General features: G+C 39.4%; 1 protein-coding gene across 2 annotated transcripts in view; it reads left to right on the top strand.

The window, feature by feature from the left end:
* Nucleotides 1-19,082, top strand: part of MEIS1 (Meis homeobox 1) — a 130,343-nt gene that overhangs the window by 87,755 nt on the left and 23,506 nt on the right. For both annotated transcript variants that reach the window (XM_014791462.2, XM_004435613.3), the window contains exon 9: nt 18,931-19,007. In XM_014791462.2, the coding sequence (XP_014646948.1) occupies nt 18,931-19,007 (77 nt within the window). The remainder of the gene's footprint in view (nt 1-18,930; nt 19,008-19,082) is intronic.

Below are 19,082 nucleotides of genomic sequence, written 5' to 3'. Positions count from 1 at the left end.
AGTCAGAAGCAGGGGCTGGATTTGAACTCAAGGCCGTCCGACTCTGATGCCTGTGTTCATAACCACTCACGAGTGGACATTTGATAAAGAAGAGCATCAAAGGTGACTTCCCTGTTTCATGTTGGGCAGTTGGGGAGCAGTGGGGTCAGCAGTCTCTTTCACAGAAGAAGGGAAGTCAGAAGGAGGAACTGGCTTTAGGGGAAAGGAGAGGAGTTCAGTCTGGGATATGTTGTGGTCTGGTGCTGGGGGGACATCCACGTGATCTGTATGGTGAATAGTTGTAAATGGGATTGCTGGGGCTCTGGCGAGAGCACAAGGCTTGAACGTTACTGCCACCGATGCTAGAGATGTATATGGAGTCATGGACCCAGAGAGTGCTGGAGGAGAAAAGGAGGCAGTCAAGGATGGAATTTGGACGATGCCTACTTTTAAAGGCTGTCTGGAGGAAAAAACCTAGAGAAGGAGGCAGAGCAGCAGGTAGGGATGTCTTCTGTCCGAAGCGGAGCTGTGCTGAACTGATCTCTCGAGTCCCTTCCAGCTCCAGCACTTTAATTTTCTAAGAAAAGGAAGGAAGGTACAATGATAAGAAAGTCAAAGAGTCCATCCCCAAACAGAAGCCCTCATGGCCCCCAAACTGGCTCTCCTTTCCGTCATCCTCATCTCCGTTAATGGCATCACCATGGACCCAGAAGCTCCAACTAGAAACCTAGGAGTCGTCCCTGAAAGTTCCCCTCTCCTTCCCCCTGAGTCCCATCAATTCTCCCTGCTAGACACTTCTCCATTCTCTTATCCCTATCTAGTCCCGCTGCCACTGCCTCCTCGTCTCCTGCTTGTCCATTCCCCTAATCGGCCTCCTTGCCTCTAATATTGATCCCTTACAAATAATCCCTCATTTTGCCACTAGAGTGATTTTTCTAAAACAAAACTTGGCCAAGTCTCCCCCCTACTTAAAATCCTGTGATATTTCTCTATTGCCCTTGGATGCAACATCCTTGGCATGCCATTCAAGGACTCTTTGAAGTCTGCCACTGGCCCACTGAGTGCCCAAGCTCCTCTCTTGCCCTTTCCATACACACTTCCCATATCGTGCTGCAGCCAAGCCTGAAGGCTTATGTTCCCCACAGGTGCTGAATGGTCCTGTACTCTATGCACCTGCACATGCTGTTCCCTCATCTGGAATGCGTCACCTCCATGACCCCTTTTCCACTTCACACTTTCTTCTGCATCCTTCATCTCTTATCTCAACTGTCACTGCTTAGGGAAGCCGTTCCTGGTCCTCCCAGCAGAAAGGAAATGGCCTCTGCCACCAGATGCATAGCACCTTAATACTCTCTATCAGTCATCTGATAGAGAGTACTTATCATGGTGACTGTTTATTTACAAGCTGCCTCCCTACCTAGAGGTCAGGATTTAATCTTTCATCTCTATATCTTCAGAGCCATATTATAGATGCTTGATGATATTTATTGACCAAATGAATGAGCTTTGGAGGTGACCAAACTCCAAGAGTTTTATGAAGTAGAAGGACTGGGAAAGGTCCTGGTGTGGGGATTAGGGGATCATCAATGACCTTTGAAACAGCTGCTTCAGGCCTTTGGAGGAGAAAGAAGTTGTATTATGAGGCATGCAGGTGATACTTGCAATGGAGGCAGCAGGGTAAACCCATTTGCAATTGCTTGAGGAAATATACTAAAGAGTACAGGTGGGCAGGGGCTTGAGGAAGTGGTAACAAGAAGAGAAGGTTTTTCTTTTCTTTTTTTAATATTTAGGAGAAGAGAGATTTGAGTGTGTTTACACATAGAATTGAATTCAGCTATCTTTCGTGGAATTGCTACCATATTCCATGCAGTTTGTTAATGCACAGCCTGATTATTTACTCAGGCAATGGGGAAGGAACCTTTGAAGATAAACGTAGAAAGGGACTGATTAATGGAGCAAAGATCAAGAACAAGTTGGCCATGGAGGGGTTGAGTGGGGAGGGTGATGGGATGGTATCTCAGACTAAGAGCTCAGCAATAAGTGTGAATCAGGAGAGGAAGACGAAAGCAGAGAGATTTAGAAACAGAGAAGAGGGGAGTCTTGGGCACTATTGTCCTCCTAGATCTTTTAGCAGACTAGGAGGCAAAGTCAACTGCTAAGTGTCCAAGAAGTAGGATTGGGAGCTGGAGGAGAATGGAAGTCATTTGGAAAAAATCGCTAATGGGAATGCAGTAGGCAGACCCCTCCAAAAAAAAGAAAAAAAAAGAAAAAAGATAAAAGGATTTTCACAGTACAGTTGAGAATACATGTAGAAGTAGTGCCTGACACCACACTGTGACCAAGGACTGCCTAGACTTTTAATAGGTACATTTCATAATCAACTTGCTTTTCACACATTAAAATTAAGGCAAAATAATGAATTTTTAGTGGTTTTCCACAGGATAAATAATTGCATTTTCTATTCCTTAAAAATTAGAATCATAAGGAAAATTCATTGAGCCCCAATCTGAGCTACTTAAGTTTGTACTATCATATGTAGGTTGTGAACTCGAGATTGCATTAAAGGTTTTATCTCAGTTTGGGAGGAAGTTATCATGCAATTACTGTACATTATCTTTCAGGGCTGGGTGTACAAGAAGTTTGCAAACTTGTTATTGATAACCTTTGAATGTGAGTTCAATGAAAACCATGCAAATGCAGCTGTCTGCTAAGATAAATTTTTTTTCTTGCCATGATATGTGAGAGAAAAGGGCAATTTTTAGTTTAACTACGACAAATCAACACAATATTTTAAAATATTCGAGCAACTGTGAAGGTCAACAGGGAAAACGATCTCAGGTATGCTTCTTAGATCATTCCTCTGCCAGAGGCCTCATTTTTTTCTTTTTTTTTTTGTGAGGAAGATCAGCCCTGAGCTAACATCTGCCAATCCTCCTCTTTTTTTTTTTTTTTTTTGCTAAGGAAGACTGGCCCTGGGCTAACATCTGTGCCCATCTTCCTCCACTTTATATGGGACGCCACTGCATGTGCCCGGGATCCGAACCGGCAAACCCCGGGCCGCTGCAGAGGAGCCCCTGCACTTAACGCTTGCGCCACTGGGCCGCCCCGAGGCTCATTTTTAACAGTGGGAAAGAGGGATGGCTGGCTTGGACGGATTCCTTTAGCTTCACGAGTTGAAGTTGAATTGATCTTGACACCATTCCAGAAGAGTCTACTATTGTCATTTTGGTTTGATCGTAAATGATATACACCTGGCTTCATGAAATAAAAAGCACCCCACACATAACGAACAGCTCTTTGTCCTACATAATGAACAGTTGTCTCAGTTGGCTCAGTGATCGGCAAGTCACAAGATGACTCATTTGAAGTCTGAGTCTCAATGTTGAAATAGTAAGGACTACTGAATGCACACGTGCTAAAAGGAAGATAGAGAGATAGATAGATGGATAGATAGATAGACAAATGGCTCATCCATCTTTCAAATATGTTTTAGGAAAAGAACTAAAAATAATTCTCCAATTTAGTACTGCAAGGCAATGTCATGACAATGTTGGGAAGCCAACTCCCAGTAGCTGGTTTATTGCAGGCATTTCTGCCCTTGTCTTGGGGATTACCAGAGTGCCACACGCACAGTTACACAACGCATAAAGGCGAGGGTCATTTCTAGGACAGATAATTGAACATTAATACTCGCTGACATTGTTGAAGGAATGATATGTCAACCTGACAGGGCCTATGTGCTTATATCTGCTGATTGGCTGCAGACGAAGGCTCTGTGTCAGGATCAGACCCCAGGCCTGACTGCAGCAGGGCCGAGGATGATGCAGCCATTAATCATGAGCTGCCATCTTGGGCGAAGATAGTGTCTGTAAAATCACTCCACATCCTGAGTGTGGCTTGCAAGTTGCATCTGTTGTGTTCTAGAGTTTCAAGGTATGGCTCTCAGTAAAAAGAACACCATTTCGGACTTTGGTTTTGTCATCTCACTAAAATTTTTAGTGAGCCAAATGTCCCTTTCCTTCCTTCCTTCCTTGCTTTTTTTCTTTTTCTTTCTCAAACTAGCTGTACACTCTGAATAAATGGAGGCGTTTTAGTGGATGACAGGGGTGTTTTGAGGTGGTGTGTCTTTTGTTCCTATGGGAATTGGTTTTGATGAGTTTCTGGTTTCCTGATTCACCATAGATATGCAGTGTAATGAAGAAATGAGACAAGAATTAAACTGAAGTTACTTGCTGTGATTTATTTTTTCGATTCTCAACAAAATATTAAACCCTGTAGGCAGATTCTGAACAGAGTGAAAAGAGGTCTATGCAATTATTTTCTCGTCCCTGAAATCACATGAACAGCCCTTTCCCGCCTCATTTATAATAAATCTTTAGTGAGTTAATCCCCTTGCTCCAGTTAATTCCAGCGTCCACACTTTGCTGAACGTGTAGCCATTCAGAGAGAAGAAACACGGAACAATCATCAGACCTCTGACATCACCCCAATTGTGCCTTCTTAAAATCAGGGTACTCTGGTGGTAGTTACTTAGTGTAGGTTTCCATTGCATAAAATGCTATAAAATAGGGCTCCTGAGAGCAGCCATTATCACATATTGGTTAACATCACAGATTTTTAAAATCCCAGCTGTATTGGAGCCATGAAAAAAAAGCTTTCATCTGTAAAATCTAGTTTCCCTTTGTTATTAAAATAAATGAAGCCATTAAACAAAATATATGCATATAATAGTCGGGTTCATCATTTGGCATCATCAAACGGATGGAATTTCGCATTTTAAAAAATCAGTGCTGCCATCTCAGAAGGTTTGATGTAAGCTAGAGATCCAAATGTGCTAGAGGTTTCTGAAACTTTATGCCGTATTATGTATCTTTTTCTCTTTAGTTTGCTTACTTATCAATTGATCTGGACCTCCTTAAAAAAAGTAGAATTCTGTTAAAGAAGGCTAACATAAAATGACAGCAATTTTTCCTCAAAAACCCTATGACCAAATGAATTAATTGTAACTATTGATGAGCTCGTATTGTGAATGTGCTGGAATTGAAATAATTTCCAAATACGTTATTTCCAAAGGTTTGTTTTTAATTACAGCGGCATTTGGTTGGCATGCAAAAGCAAGTTCTCGCTCTTGATCTATCCTAGCTGGAGTCCAAGCCAAAAGATTCTCTGCTCCCTTTTCTCGAGAGCACACTTTTCTGCCAAATGTGGCACTCATCCCCTGCCAAGGAAGGTGGGCGAATTGCCACTTCTGACTCCCAGCCACCAAAAGACAAAGGCTGTCAACATCCCTAAGTCCAAGGAGCCAGAACGGGCCTCACACCTTGAAGGTTCTGGATTATTGATTTTTTTTTCCCGTACACTTTATAATATGGAATATTTTGTCGATGCCTCAGTCTGTCCCGGAGGGTGATTTAGGCACTTACAGGAGTGTGTGAACCCTTGAAGGCCACTGGAGGGTCATTTAAGTGTCCTTAACTCATCTGTCTGAGGCCTGAGCACATCTACACTGTCAGTCTCACCTAATCTTGCTTTTTTAGTGTTTTCTTTTTTACACTCTTTTAGTAAGAAGAGAGTAATTATTTATTTACTCCTATGAAGCTCAAATAAATTCAAGAGGGATCGTGGCTGAGTAGAAAACATCTGATAGGGAAAACATAACCTCCTTTCCTTTTAGCAGGACCAGCTATATGATTTGTGGAGAATGTGGACAAAACTGTGCAAGCTGAAAATGCAGGGCTTCTCAAAAAATCATGAAGAATTTTGAGATGGCAACATCAGCCCATTCATCCAGGCGTGGGGCTCTTATATGTGGGAGGTCTTGTGTGACTGCCTTTGGAGCTGGCCCTGCCTTCAGATATCGTGGAAGTGAGTGTGTCCAAATAAAGAGAATTGCACGAAAACTTTGAAGCCTAACTTAAACAGTAGAAAAAAAGCCTAATTTAACCCTAGGAAAAAAATTACAGGAATTACCTAGTCAGATCTTCTTCCCTACAAATTGAGAACTATGTATATTTTATGTATTTTTACATGGATTAGCCCAACAGTTAGGGTTACCTCAGATTCAGCTACTGTTTACTAAGCACTAGATACGTGCCAGGAACCATGCTGAGCAATTGGACATAAGGTATCTCATCTGACTGCCACCAGTTTTGATGAGGAGGCTGAGGCTTAGAGGACTGAAATGCTTTGATCAAGGTCACATAGTTAGGGTTCTGGGACTTGAACTTCAGTTATCTAACTAAATCAGTACACCTAACTGCACCTCTTGAACCAGTAACTCTTAAAATGTTTTCCTTTAGATTTGCCATTTGTCAATATGTAACCACATCGCTGAAGCAAAAATGGACTTAATGACTGCTCTCCTGGCCTACACAGGTGGATGACTCTCCACACACTTAAGTTCTCTTAGGAAGTAACTGAGGAAAGGGAAGAATTAGGCCCCTTGTATATGTAATTAGCAACCTTATGTCACAAATGAAATGGCAAAGAAAGACACATTAAATGAAACCAAACTAAATCTAGTTGTTTTGAAGAAGAACAAACTATCCAGTCATTAGGTTAGGATATTTCTTTTCCAAAGCCTGTTTTAAAAGGGGCAAATGCCATTAAGTAGAACTTTTTAGCATTACCAGTTAGATTACTTGCATAAGTTTTGTTAAACATGATGACAGCCAATTTGAAAGGTGTTCTGCTTTGTCTAGAGTTCTTGGTTTCACCCCGGGTATAGAGCAATGCATGTGTACACGTTAAAACTGAGGCTGGGTCCACTAACTCCCAGTGGGTTTTTGACAGACGTGGCTACTGCTTTTTATTTTATCATTAACCAGATAAACTTTGAGCTTCAGTAGAGTGTAAAGAGAACTAGACTAAGAAATAGGAGGCTTGGGCTCCAGGCTTAAGAGCCACACTTCCTGGCCACATAACCTGCCATGCGTCCACCCTGAGTTTTGTTTTTTCTCCTATAGAATGGAGGCAATGTTACCCATCCTTCCAATCTCACCAAGTAATTGTAAGGCTCAAATTTTGTAAAATATAATAAAAACTCTTTGAAAATGTCAAGTGTTATACAAGTGTAGGGGATATAAGGATCGCTCAAGCTCAAAATCTTAAAAAAAAAGGCCTCCAACTTAACTTTGATTGAATACCTTTATTTCATCCAACTTTATCTTGTGATCTTGTTGGTGACAGGTCCAGCTCTTTTTCCTACTCACCTAAGATGTTCTCTGAACATCTGTGAGATCTGGGAGAACCCCACAGAAATAAGTTTACAGCCATGCTAGCATTTCCCTGTCCAGTTAGATTGGACAATGAGAAAGCATAATTTGGGAAACAAATCCTGGGGATCTGCCCAAATTTTGACTAAGACTCTTTCCTCTTCTATAATCCACTCTGGAGACAGACAGTGAATTCACATCAATAAATGCTTGGGGGAGTTAAAAAGGGTTTGCTTAAGAAGGTTCATAAAGATAAAAGTAATCTTATTACTACAACAATTGCAAGTTTTTAGGGTTTCTTTTTTCTTAAGGGGAAATTCTCTTTAGTTTGATTGCAAGATAAGGGTTTTGTTGTTAACCAAGATAAAATATAGTGCTGAATAATCTCTTAAATTAAAAATTGAAGTATATGTTACAGAGAATAGAGATAATTAAATAGCTTAGACTACAATGGATAAAGGAAAAAGAGTTTTCAAGAAAATTAGCTTAGTAAAGGTAAATTGCATTTGAATCTTAACTTCAGATCTGGGTGCTCTGCTATTTGGCATATGTTGAATTGATAATGGCTGTGTGTTAAAGAATTCTGATTGTTTCTTTTGCCTCTCTCACAGCTTATAAAAATGCAAGCAGACCCACCTAATGAATATTAATAGGAATGAGGTCTAGATAACACATAAACCCCCTGGATCTGTGGACTTTGGATGGAGTAGTCAGAGAGGATTTCTGTGGCTTTATTTAATACCAAATTTACATACTTTTAAAGAATAAACATCATCTTAATATTTTAATATCAATATTCCAAAGTGGAGATTTTAGTTGAAATAAAAAGCTTAATTTTCCTTCCCTGAACATTATATTCACCAAGGTCTGCATTTTAAGAGACAGGAAACTGTTAGCTAAAAAAGAAATTAACTTAATCCCCCTTCATTAAGTTCCAGTCTTTTTTTGTTACTTAGAGACAAGTAATAATTATACCCGCAGCAATGCAAAGCATGGTTTACACTTTTGTTATACAAAAGAGCTGCAGTTGTGAAGGTGACAGCAGAAGAAAATGAGAACATGGATAAATACTGATAGGTTTTTTTCTGAAATCTTCTCTGACTCTTGAAAGTAAATTTCACTCAGGTGTCTGAGCGGCATTTTAATTCATTAACAGGGAAAATCCACACATGTGATTTTAGAACATGTCAATCAACTAGCTCAACAATATTTTCCCAGCTAGGGTTATAAACACAGCAGCTAAGTGGGTGGAAGAGATCTCCACCGACTATACATCCCAGTTCTTTTAGAACACATAAAAGGTGGGCATTTTGTTTTCCAGTTGGTATTTTTTTGGATAGACCTTTTAGCAAGTACACAGGAAATCTCAGCAGTGTATATTATTTAAAGCACATGCACTCTCTCTCTTTCTCTCTCTCTCTTTGGCATTGTGAAAAGACTTTTTAAATTTTAGCTTTACAAAGGGGGGGAAATCATTAAAATGTAGTTTGTACCATTACATTCCATTACTTGTCATCTTTATGGCTCTTCTATAGTTTTCATTGCACCTTTAATGGTAAGCTTGGTCAGGAGAGGTGAGCGGGAATGTGCGTATAGTTGGCTGCGGGTGCTGCTGACAGTGTCTGCTAGCTGGGCTTCCATCCACGTCCCTGTAGATTTTAATGTCCCCACAGACTGCTGGCAGCCTGCTTCCAGCTGTGGCAGGCATGATGCAGTGAATTGCTTTTGAATGTTCTTTACTCAAATAGGCAGTAATTACAAGCTTAAAGAGGTTTAGTGGTCCAGTAAACTACATAATCACCCCTGAATTAGCCCGGGCTCATCAGTCGCAGTCCAGCAAGCTCGAGTCTCCTGTTTGCATGCAGCCTTGATCACATAGCAACCTGATCAGCAGGTGTGGAACAGCCAGAGTCCCCCATAAACACAACTGTCTGCTGGGGACAATGATCTCTAATGAGATGAGGCTACACCATCACTGTAATTTAAGTGGGAAAATTAGCACTGGAGAATGAGGACCAGTTCCAGGGGTCTTTAGTCATATTGGGAGCAGCACGAATTCTCTGTCTCTCTCTCCCTGTCTCTAGCTTTCTCTCTCTCAAAACATCTTGCCAAATATACTGTTTTTGCTTCTAACTTGTGGATACTTTATACAAAGATTTTCCCTGAATATTTAATGATGGACAGGGCATCTGGAAAAGCAATACTGATTCCTATCAACAGACTCATTCCAAAATGGTATTGTTGTGTTTCATCTTCCTTGTCTTTTCTCTTAATGGTTTCAAAACCCTTTCACTTTGATTTTTAAAATGGAAAAGTGTTCTTCAGGTTGGGGGCAGGTCTCCTTTCAGGTGGCATGTTCTCTGAAATAGCAGAGATGAGCTGTATGTAGTTTGGAAAAAATCCTTACTTTATTGGAGTTTGTTGTATAAATCGGTCATGAACTTTCTTTTCAGAAAAGTGGTCCAATATGGTATGCTGCTGTTTTGTTTTATTTGTTAAAGTGAAATTCTTGGGGAACAGCCTGTTGGTTGGTCAAAACAGTCTCCTTTATCCTTTCTTCAGTCCTGCACGAGACCCCATAAAATGGAGAACTTGAATTTCATTACATGGCAGTGGGAGACTGGGAGGAGAACTTTTGCAACAGATAAAGCCAACAACAACATGGAGTGGATTTTGGAGACACTTTGGGGGGAATTATACACGCTAAGAAAGACAAATAGAATAACACAGTAATTAAGAGCGTGGGCTGCAGAACTAGACTTCTTAGGGACAAATCCCAGCTCCATCCTACTTGCAAGTAACTTCCAGTCTGTGCCTCAGTTTCCTCATCTGTAACATAAAGGAAAAAACGCCTACCTCATAGGCTTGTTATAAGAATTAAATGAGTGAATACTTGTAAAAGCACTGAGAACATTGCCTCGCACAGGTTAAGCATTATATAAATGTCAATTAAATAAAGTAAATAAAATCTCTACTGTTTTGGAATTTGTAGAACTGAGTGAGAAGGATGAATAATTGTTGAAGTGGGCCTGCTAGTTTTCTGATGTTTATCTGAAGTCATCTACTTATAAATGCTAGTTAAGGCATTTTTAGATATCTCTAACTTCAATAGCACTCATTCATTCATACAACAAATATTTATGGGGCATAGAACAGGGCTAGTTGCATTATGAATGGGAATAGCATTCGGGTGTTTTTATTAGTATTCTACTAAAATGAAATGGTTCCAAATGTAATTTAACTCATATTTGATTAAGAATCACATAAGAAATGAAAGTAATTGGCAAAAAAAACCCAATAATTTATTTCCAAGCAGACAATTTAAGGCATATTGTAGTGTAGTTGGATGGAATAGCTGGCATTTGTTTCTATGACTCTTAAAGAGTGTTCTTGTATATAACCTAGCCTCATTCCTGTATTTATAAGCAATGCAACAAGCACTGATAAGGTGATGGACATATTAGTTTCTATTGAGTTTTGTATCTTGTAGCAAAATCTACTATTGCTTCCATTAACAAAACTAAGTTGTAGAAATAAATGACACACACACACATTAAGATAATAGCTTATTCATAAAGTGAATAGTAATCATCATATATATTCAAGATTAACTCATCAGGAATGAGTGGGGTTGCTCCACCCATCATTTAAAAAACAAAATAGTTTGGAAGTGAATTTTCCCAACTTGTATGTCACCACCAAGTTTCAAATCCCAGCTCTACTACTTACCAGCTGTGTGAACTTGAGAGAGTTATTTGTCCTTTCTGTGCCCAAGTTTCCTCAACTGTGAAATGGGTATAAAAGTTGTGCCTACCTCATAAGATTTTGTGAGTATTAAATGAGTTAATACATGTGAAGTATTTGGAACAATGGCTGGTACATCCTCACTTCTTAATACATGTTACCATTGCTATTTCCACCACTCTTAGTAATGTTACTAAGCTCCTATTAATAAAGTCTCTGTGGGTGGATGCTGGAGGGAGAGTGTGGGGTAAGATTCTTGTGAACTACCTTTCACCCCACAGCTCCATCCCTGCCCCTTGATCTTTGCCTCCAGGGCAGAAGCAGTGGGGATGCAGTTGCGGGTGGTGGGTAGGAGAGCAGCAACTCTCTCCTGGATCAAGGCTGTTAAAACTGCAGAGAAACATTCACTCACTGCTTACTGCAGTTAATAACTTAGTTCATGCTCCATTATAATATATTTTTGGTTTAACAATGTAGCTTAAAAAAGGGAATGGGGACATGGGAAAGAACCATCAATGGGAGTTGGAGCCAAGTGGAGAAACTCAGGAGAGAGCAGACCTGGCCCCAGAACTAAGTAGCTGTGAGCTGTTGGGCACGTTTTTTGACCTGGCCAAGCCTCAGCTTCCTCATCTGTGAAACGGAGCACAGCAGTCCCTATGCCTGGGAGGCCCCAAGAGGACACGAGATAATGCATGCAGTGTGTTTGCCCTGCTGACGAACAGTAAGAGTTCCAATGAGCTAGTATTATTTAAAACAACTCAAAGAGGACACAAAAGTGAAGCATGAGTTTTGTTCCCCATGCTTGTCCTCATCCCACCCCCACTCCTCCCACCCTGTTTTCTCATTGGCCTTTTTGTGTTTCCTTTTATAGCCATTGTCTTCTACTAAGAGAATCAATATTCAGGGAGTTCATTAATAATCATAACTGTTCAAAATAATTTTAGCCCTCTTCGTGAATTTTAATACTTTTAAGAGGAGGATATAAGTAATTGCTAATTTAGAGTCTAAATTTTTTGCTTTAATGCAAACAAATACTTAGAAAAACTCCTGTAACATATATATAGCTGATAAAGAATAGATCTAAACACTGTTATTATTGTAGAATTGCAAGCGACTTTAAAAAAAATTCCCAACATAAAGGACTATGAAATCCCTTAATATAAGTATCCATCCTTTTTATTTAGTGTTTTTATTTTATATTTAATTGATATTTACAAGAAATTAAAAGATCAGATAGGTGAAACAGGCAAGGCATTGTAGTATTGGCCTCTTATGATTGAATATAAAACAAATGTTTTTCACTGCTATGTATTAGAAAGATAGTCCCCTTAGTGCAAACTAAAGATGGCTATGAAATATTACCCAGTGTTCAACTTTTCCTTTCACACTTATGTCATTTTCGTGTGATAAGATGAAGTTTAGAGATTCCCACCTGTTTTTCCTACCTGCACACCTCCACCAGCAACTCCTTATGACTGCTGCTGGAGATGCAAGAAATCGGAGGGACTGTCTGGGAAATAGCTTGACTGGGCTTCAGAAAAACGAAGGGCCGAACAATCAATGGAGCACGTTTAGTCTGAGCAACTAGGCCATCCGGGAGTGTTAGTGGAGAATTAAGACAGCAGGTCAAAATCCTGTGACTTCACTGATGATGCTCCAAACATTTTTGGCTTCTTAGCCAGGACTGACACCCCCGTTCTTTTGATTCCAGCCTGTGTGAGGATTCAGGACTCCGCTACTATGCATTCAGGCTATGTTCTTCGACTGCACAGTGCACTGCTTTTGTAATGCAAATAGGAGGCACAAAGTGTCTCTTTGATAATGTGCAGTCAGAAGACAAAAAAGCATTCACTGAAACAGTAAAACTAATTCATAAAGCTGGAAGACAATAGGGAAGCATTATGGATTTTTTTTTTAAGGAAAAAAGTATCCTAGATCAATGTAATTGTCACAGTGTAAGCTATTCACAGTCAACGCATAAGGGGAAAATGGCTGCAAGTTTATTTAAAGTGGGAGAAGTTTTTATAGGCAAAAAAAAGATTATGTTAAACAAAGATAAATATATTTGGTTAGCAAGTATCTGCTTATCCTCTTAGAGGTCACATATATAGCTGGTTATTTTAATTTAGATCCACAATATTCCCCGTAGTGACAAAAACTCGTAGAAGTTTTAAAAGAACACAGAGATCTAATGGTTAAAAGCCATATGGTAGATTTTTTTTTTTCTTTAAAGGGAGTATCTCTCCGTCACATACCAGAGTTTAGCTCAAGGTCAACTTATATTAATGCATTAAACTTAGCTGTGGAGGAGGCAAAGGGCTGAAGGAAAAAGGATAAAAGAAGTTCCAAAATTGTTCTTCCAACATATTCAGCCAAGCAACAGAACATGGCAACATCGGACAGTTGCCATAATTCCTCCTGTTAGATCAGCTCTCCCGGTACCTATCCCCATACCTTTTAAAGTATAGCATGTAACATTTTGCTTGAAAATTGCTGCCACCTCTATTGCTTTGTTATAGCTGTTTTGCAGTTTCGGTATAGAGGCAGTTCTGTGTCACGAGAAATTACTAATCTGAGGCTTGAGAAGGGGCAGCATAGCCTTCCATTATCTCACCAGCGAGCTCTGTACAGGATTATTTTCAAATTTTCTGCTGCCATTACAATGTGCTGTTAGAGTGGGCAAGCCAGTGAGGGAGGGAACGTTATTGAAACTTGGTTACCAGGGTAGATAAGATAAAGTTCATCACTGTCTTGGCATCCACATTTGCAGTCAGGGGTGGAAAATTTGATGAAAGGAATACACTTGGTCAAGGATGTCGTTAAGATATAAGGCTGGACATTTTCCATCTGTGTGTCCTGAAGAGTTTCTTTTTTCCCATTGATGCTCATCTCAAAGAGCCTGCTTGATTGTTTAAATAAATGTTTTCTTCCGATGTGTTGTAAACTTGTAAATACCAGCCAACCAGCATCAGAATCCCCCTCCCATCCCAACCTCAAGAAATAAAATTGGATTTGTGCAGAGATAACTTTCTTTAGAAAGTTGCCATTTTCTTTCTGTCACTTTCTATGCTTCGCGGCTGGTAAAATGACAGTTCAAACTTAACTTTTATGTAAGCTATTTTTAGATTTTTTTCAGACATCCTTTACCTATTTCTATGACACAGGACACATACTCTAGGGATCATTTTATTCTTTGATGGGGTTATTAAGCAATCACTGCCATACTAGGTCATTATTAGAAGTTGAACTGCAGATGCAGAAGCACAGGAAGAGTGGCAAACTGCTTATATTTCAGCAAGAGACTTATTCTGGAACGGAAAAGCCAGGGCGTTGATTATTGAAATATGGATGATCATTTTGTGAGTTATTTCCTTAAGCTGGCGTTCCACTGCCCACAAGCCACTTATTTTCCCTTTGAGTCTAGCATCTCTTCTCTCCCCAGTGAGGCTGGCCTAATACATGTGTGCAGGTTTAATGCTGAAAGGGAGGGTCAGCTTTACCCATACATAATCACTGTTTTATGGCTTTCATTCGTTCCCGAGGTGTTAATGCAGATCAAATGGGAAACACTCGAGAAAGAACCCTTGCAGCTACTGCACTGCTGAGCTCTCCCGTCTCAATCGTTAATTCTTATTGTAAGATCTAAAGGTAATTTTGTTTGCTCTCTTAATGCATTGCGGTTCTCCCAGCGGCCCTTGCATATCCTTTCTCAAATTCCCGTCTTGATCAATTGTTTGCAAATAATTAAGCTTTTAAGAGATAATGGCATGAGGCTAATGTACACAACAAAAGGAAGGTCTCCTGTCACTGTCTATTGGACTGGTCAAATTTGCTTTGATATCCCAAAGTGATTAGGTTGATTGGTATATCTGGCAAGCGCAATCCGTCTTTCCTTCACAAGAACCTACTGATCTTTCTTAAACTAGTGCCCTTGCCTTTTAGATGCCATCACAGCGAAGGTGGTCAGGGGAACGGCAAGGGGTGACCTAGGCCCTTAGTTGCGGTGGTTTGGAATGCATTTCCCATTTCTTCCTGACATGGCACTTCTCTTTATCTCTTTCATAAAATGAAGTCTACCTTTGGCCATCTCATGCCCTCACTAGCCCTGTGGGTAGAAGGCCACAGGGCTTTGAGTGTTTTTAAAGCAGCCTTGCCTGTAGTCTGTTGGGTTTTTGTCAAGTCATATTTTTTTAAGTCTACAAAGGAATAACTCATACTGTCCACACAAAGCTTATCTAGTAAAGATGCATAGAATTTAAAACATTTAAACATCAGATTTCAGTTAAAAAGCCTACTTCTTTGTGAATTTTTGGCTGACTCGGGATTAACTACCTCAAGTCCTGGCTTTCATGTGATTCTAGCAATTACAGAGTTTTTTCAGGGGGTTGAAAGTTTGCGGGACACCAAGCCAAGAACTATGACAAGAAGAAAAACATTCAGTTGACCTACCGTAGACAGGTTTAGGAATTTTGTTGATACTGTTTTCCCCCCTTAACAATGACCAGATTATTATGACATTTAATTTTGTCCAGGCTCATCCATTTCTATTAAAAAAAATATATCCTGAACAACTGAAAATTATTTAATGGAGACAGAGTGCTGGGTCTCCATAGCTTGAGGCTGCCTAGCAATTATGCTGCATGAAATTAGACGCAGTTTGTTCCAATTACTTAAAATCAGATCACATGAAAAGTGACAGAGGCAAAAAAAGGGGAGAACGTTCTCATTTTATGATATTTAAATTATGAAATCAGAAACTGCATGATGTGAAGAAACAATCTAAATTTGCACTGAAATTTTGAGGGCCATCTGATTGCTCTTTGAAGCTGTAATGATTCAGGTAATTTTAATGATCCAAAGAGAATTTTCCTGACACCACTTGCATAAATAAAATGTGCATTCTGTTTGCTTTATAAGAATGGATGTAAAACTTGCTCACAAACAGGCATGCAAAAATACTCTTGAAAACACAGCACAAATAAATGACTGTGACAATTCTCAATTTTCAGAGTAACTAAAGGTAAATGGCATAAATATTAATTTTTATCCAGTTCTGGTCATAATGTTAAGACACAACTAACAAGGAAGGGCAATAGGTCTTGCCATCCAGCTGTAGTGAAAAGAGACTGTTGACATATTTGTTAATTCTACCGAAAATCACTGCAAGAGATTTCCATAGGACCTGCAAAACCGTAAGCAAATAAAATTACAGAAAATGTTATAGATTGGAAACGACCTGTGTACATCAGTCTAATTTTATATGGCAATTGGTGCCAACAGCTGGATGCTAAAATTTGCATATTTCAAAATCAGGCTTCTATTCTGGAAGAATTGCTAGCCTGGGTAACCTTTAACTTTGATGGATCTTGGAATTCCAGATGACAAAATTGAGGATTAGAAAAATTGTCCTTTTTTCAAAGTCTCATAGTCGTGGACTGGCGGCATAATTTATACAATCTAATAGGGTCGTGTATACCTATGTACAATTCTTCATCTCGTGTAGACGTAAAACTACTATTTATCAAACCTTAAAATTCAGTATTCTATTCATAGGATAAGAAATTCATTTGGTTTGCATTGTGTGACAAAGCTTTCTGCAGTGGGAGTTATGTTTTAAACCTTAGGGTAGTGGATTGCTTCTAGCAATGATGAGATTTTGGTTGTGAGGACTGTCATGTTGAATAGGGTGATTGTCACCTATGATCTTAGCCTATTACGAGGTTTATATACTTTTATTTGAAAAAAGTGGATTAACATCGCTTTTAGGAATGAAGTAAGGGAAAGTACTGTTGTGGATCTCAAATTGGGTTGTTTATACTTCCTGTGGGCTTGGAAAAAATTTTTATTATACATTTTGATGTTGCATCTGAGTGGAGAGCATCAGTGTATTATGGCAAGCCGTAGCCATTCCTTTGTTCCACAAATATTTACTGATTTCCTGTTACTTCCTGGGTTTGGAGGATGGTGAACGAGAAAGATACAGATTTCAGAGTTGCTAACTGAGTGGGAAGAGACACAACAACGGGAAACAAATGATCAGAACAGGTGTTTCAGGGAGCTGATGCTTGCTGTTAGGGAAAAAAGAAAAAGACTGATGTAATAGTGATAAGGTAGGCTGGTGGAGAGTGGGAAAGGCTTGGCATTGGAGCTGAGACCTGAAAGTGACATTGGAACAGGAGACTGAGTGGTAGGGACAAGGCCTGGCATGTTCGAAGAGCAGAAAGGAGGCGTGTGTGGCTGGGCAGAGGGGTAGGGTGGAGATGAGGAGAAGGTGACGAAGTCCGAGAGGTGGGCAGGGCTGGATGGTGGCTAGCCTTGCAAGCCGTAGTAAGCAGTCTAGAGGTTTTTGAGCAGGGGACATGATTAGAGATTATGAAAGGCGTTTGCCACATCCCTGGGTCATGGTGAGGCTTAGATACTAGAAGGGAAGCAGGAAATATCACAGAGTCATGTCACTGCTGACCATGCCTTCCCCTGGCTAGTTTCCTCACCTGTAAAACAGGAGGGACAATAGATTCCATTTATGTCCCTCAAAGGGGTATAATGAGGATTAATTACCATCCTGTCTGTAATATATTTGGAGCTCTTTAGAGAAAGCACTATATTCCATGAAAGCAAAGCCTTATTCTAATTGTGTATTTATTGATTAAGTGACAATCAAAGACAATCCTTATGGGAAAAATTGCTACATCTCTGCTCTCCACAAATGAATCCCATGTGTATAGATATAGAACATATTTAAACTTATATATAAGAGCATTGAAGTGGTCATTAACGAGCCTTCTTAGCATCTAATCAGACATTGTTAATGAGATTAAAAGCTATGTTAATTAACATTTGATAGACCAGAATTTAGTTTCCAATGGCACAAATAGTTAAATTGAGAGTTGGGGGTGCCCTTTCCCATTCATAAAAGAATAGAAGGTTGACTATCAGAACAATTTTTATCCTGGCAGAATTTATTGGGATACAGTGATTCAAAATAGCCAATGTCTCCATAGATGGAAACCATGTCCTCAGCTCCTCTCCCAGTCTTTAGAAATGTATATTTCAAATTTAGCTATAGTTGACTATTGAACAGAAGGTATTTGCGCCAAAACTGATTTCAGTAGAATTCTAAACATTCTTAGAAGAAGGTATGGATTTCATTTTATTATCTAATCCCGAAATACTTTTTTATCCCCTCTAACTCATGAGGAACATAGCTGGGCTTGTTCTTAGCACGCAAAATATGCTGGTCTTTGACCTTATATTGGCCTGTGGTCAGAATCCCAGCATGTGTTGACATTCAGATATGGAAACTAACTTTGTTTGAATTTCATTTGTTTGTGCTTTGCAGAAGAGCTAAAATAAATAGTGGTTTAAAAAAATACACCCACTTTAATTTGATATTTGTATCTGGCAATATGGTGTTTTGGAGGGAGAAGGTCATAACAAGGTGCTTAACTCCTGGGAACCTCAGCTGAGATTCTTGGTCCAAATGATTCAGCTTTAGAAATCCATGGTTTTATAAAAATATTACATCAAGGTGGTACACTTTTATATGGTCAAAAAGGGCTTGTCCTTATTTTAATCCTATAAAATACGGTAAAGATCATATTAAACTTTTTGTGTTTGCAACAAATAAACCTGTTAAAGGATAAACTCAGTATCAAGGTTCTGCAAGTATCCTAAGTAGCTATTTATACACTTCACTAATCTTTGTAATTGGCTTGTCTTTTACTGCCATTAATTAGATGATGTAGTATTCCATTAATAAGAGTGACACACCTCAGCATTTTTACCTTTAATTATAGACTTCACTAGACACTTAAATTATTGACAAAATAGCCTAAATATTGCCTCATGTGCATGTATCTTTTTTTTTTTTACAGAGCATATGTGTTTATTATTGACTCCCTAGCCCCTAGGGAGTCATGTTTATATGTGATATGCAAGACATTATCAGTTCAAAGTATATGTGCATTCACCCATCTTTTTTGTTCTCTTTCAGCATCCATACCCTTCTGAAGAACAGAAAAAGCAGTTGGCACAAGACACGGGACTCACTATCCTTCAAGTGAACAATTGGTAAGTAATTTGGCTTTGTGTTTATACACAATCTGCTTCCCCCCTCTGGCAACCTGCAGCTAATGTTTTGCATTA

Source organism: Ceratotherium simum, chromosome 11 (genome assembly GCF_057802395.1).
Source record: "Ceratotherium simum simum isolate JZ-2026a chromosome 11, ASM5780239v1, whole genome shotgun sequence".
Classification (NCBI taxonomy): domain Eukaryota; kingdom Metazoa; phylum Chordata; class Mammalia; order Perissodactyla; family Rhinocerotidae; genus Ceratotherium; species Ceratotherium simum.
The sequence above is the reverse complement of the archived record's forward strand: the minus strand, read 5'-3'. Positions and strand labels throughout refer to the sequence as shown.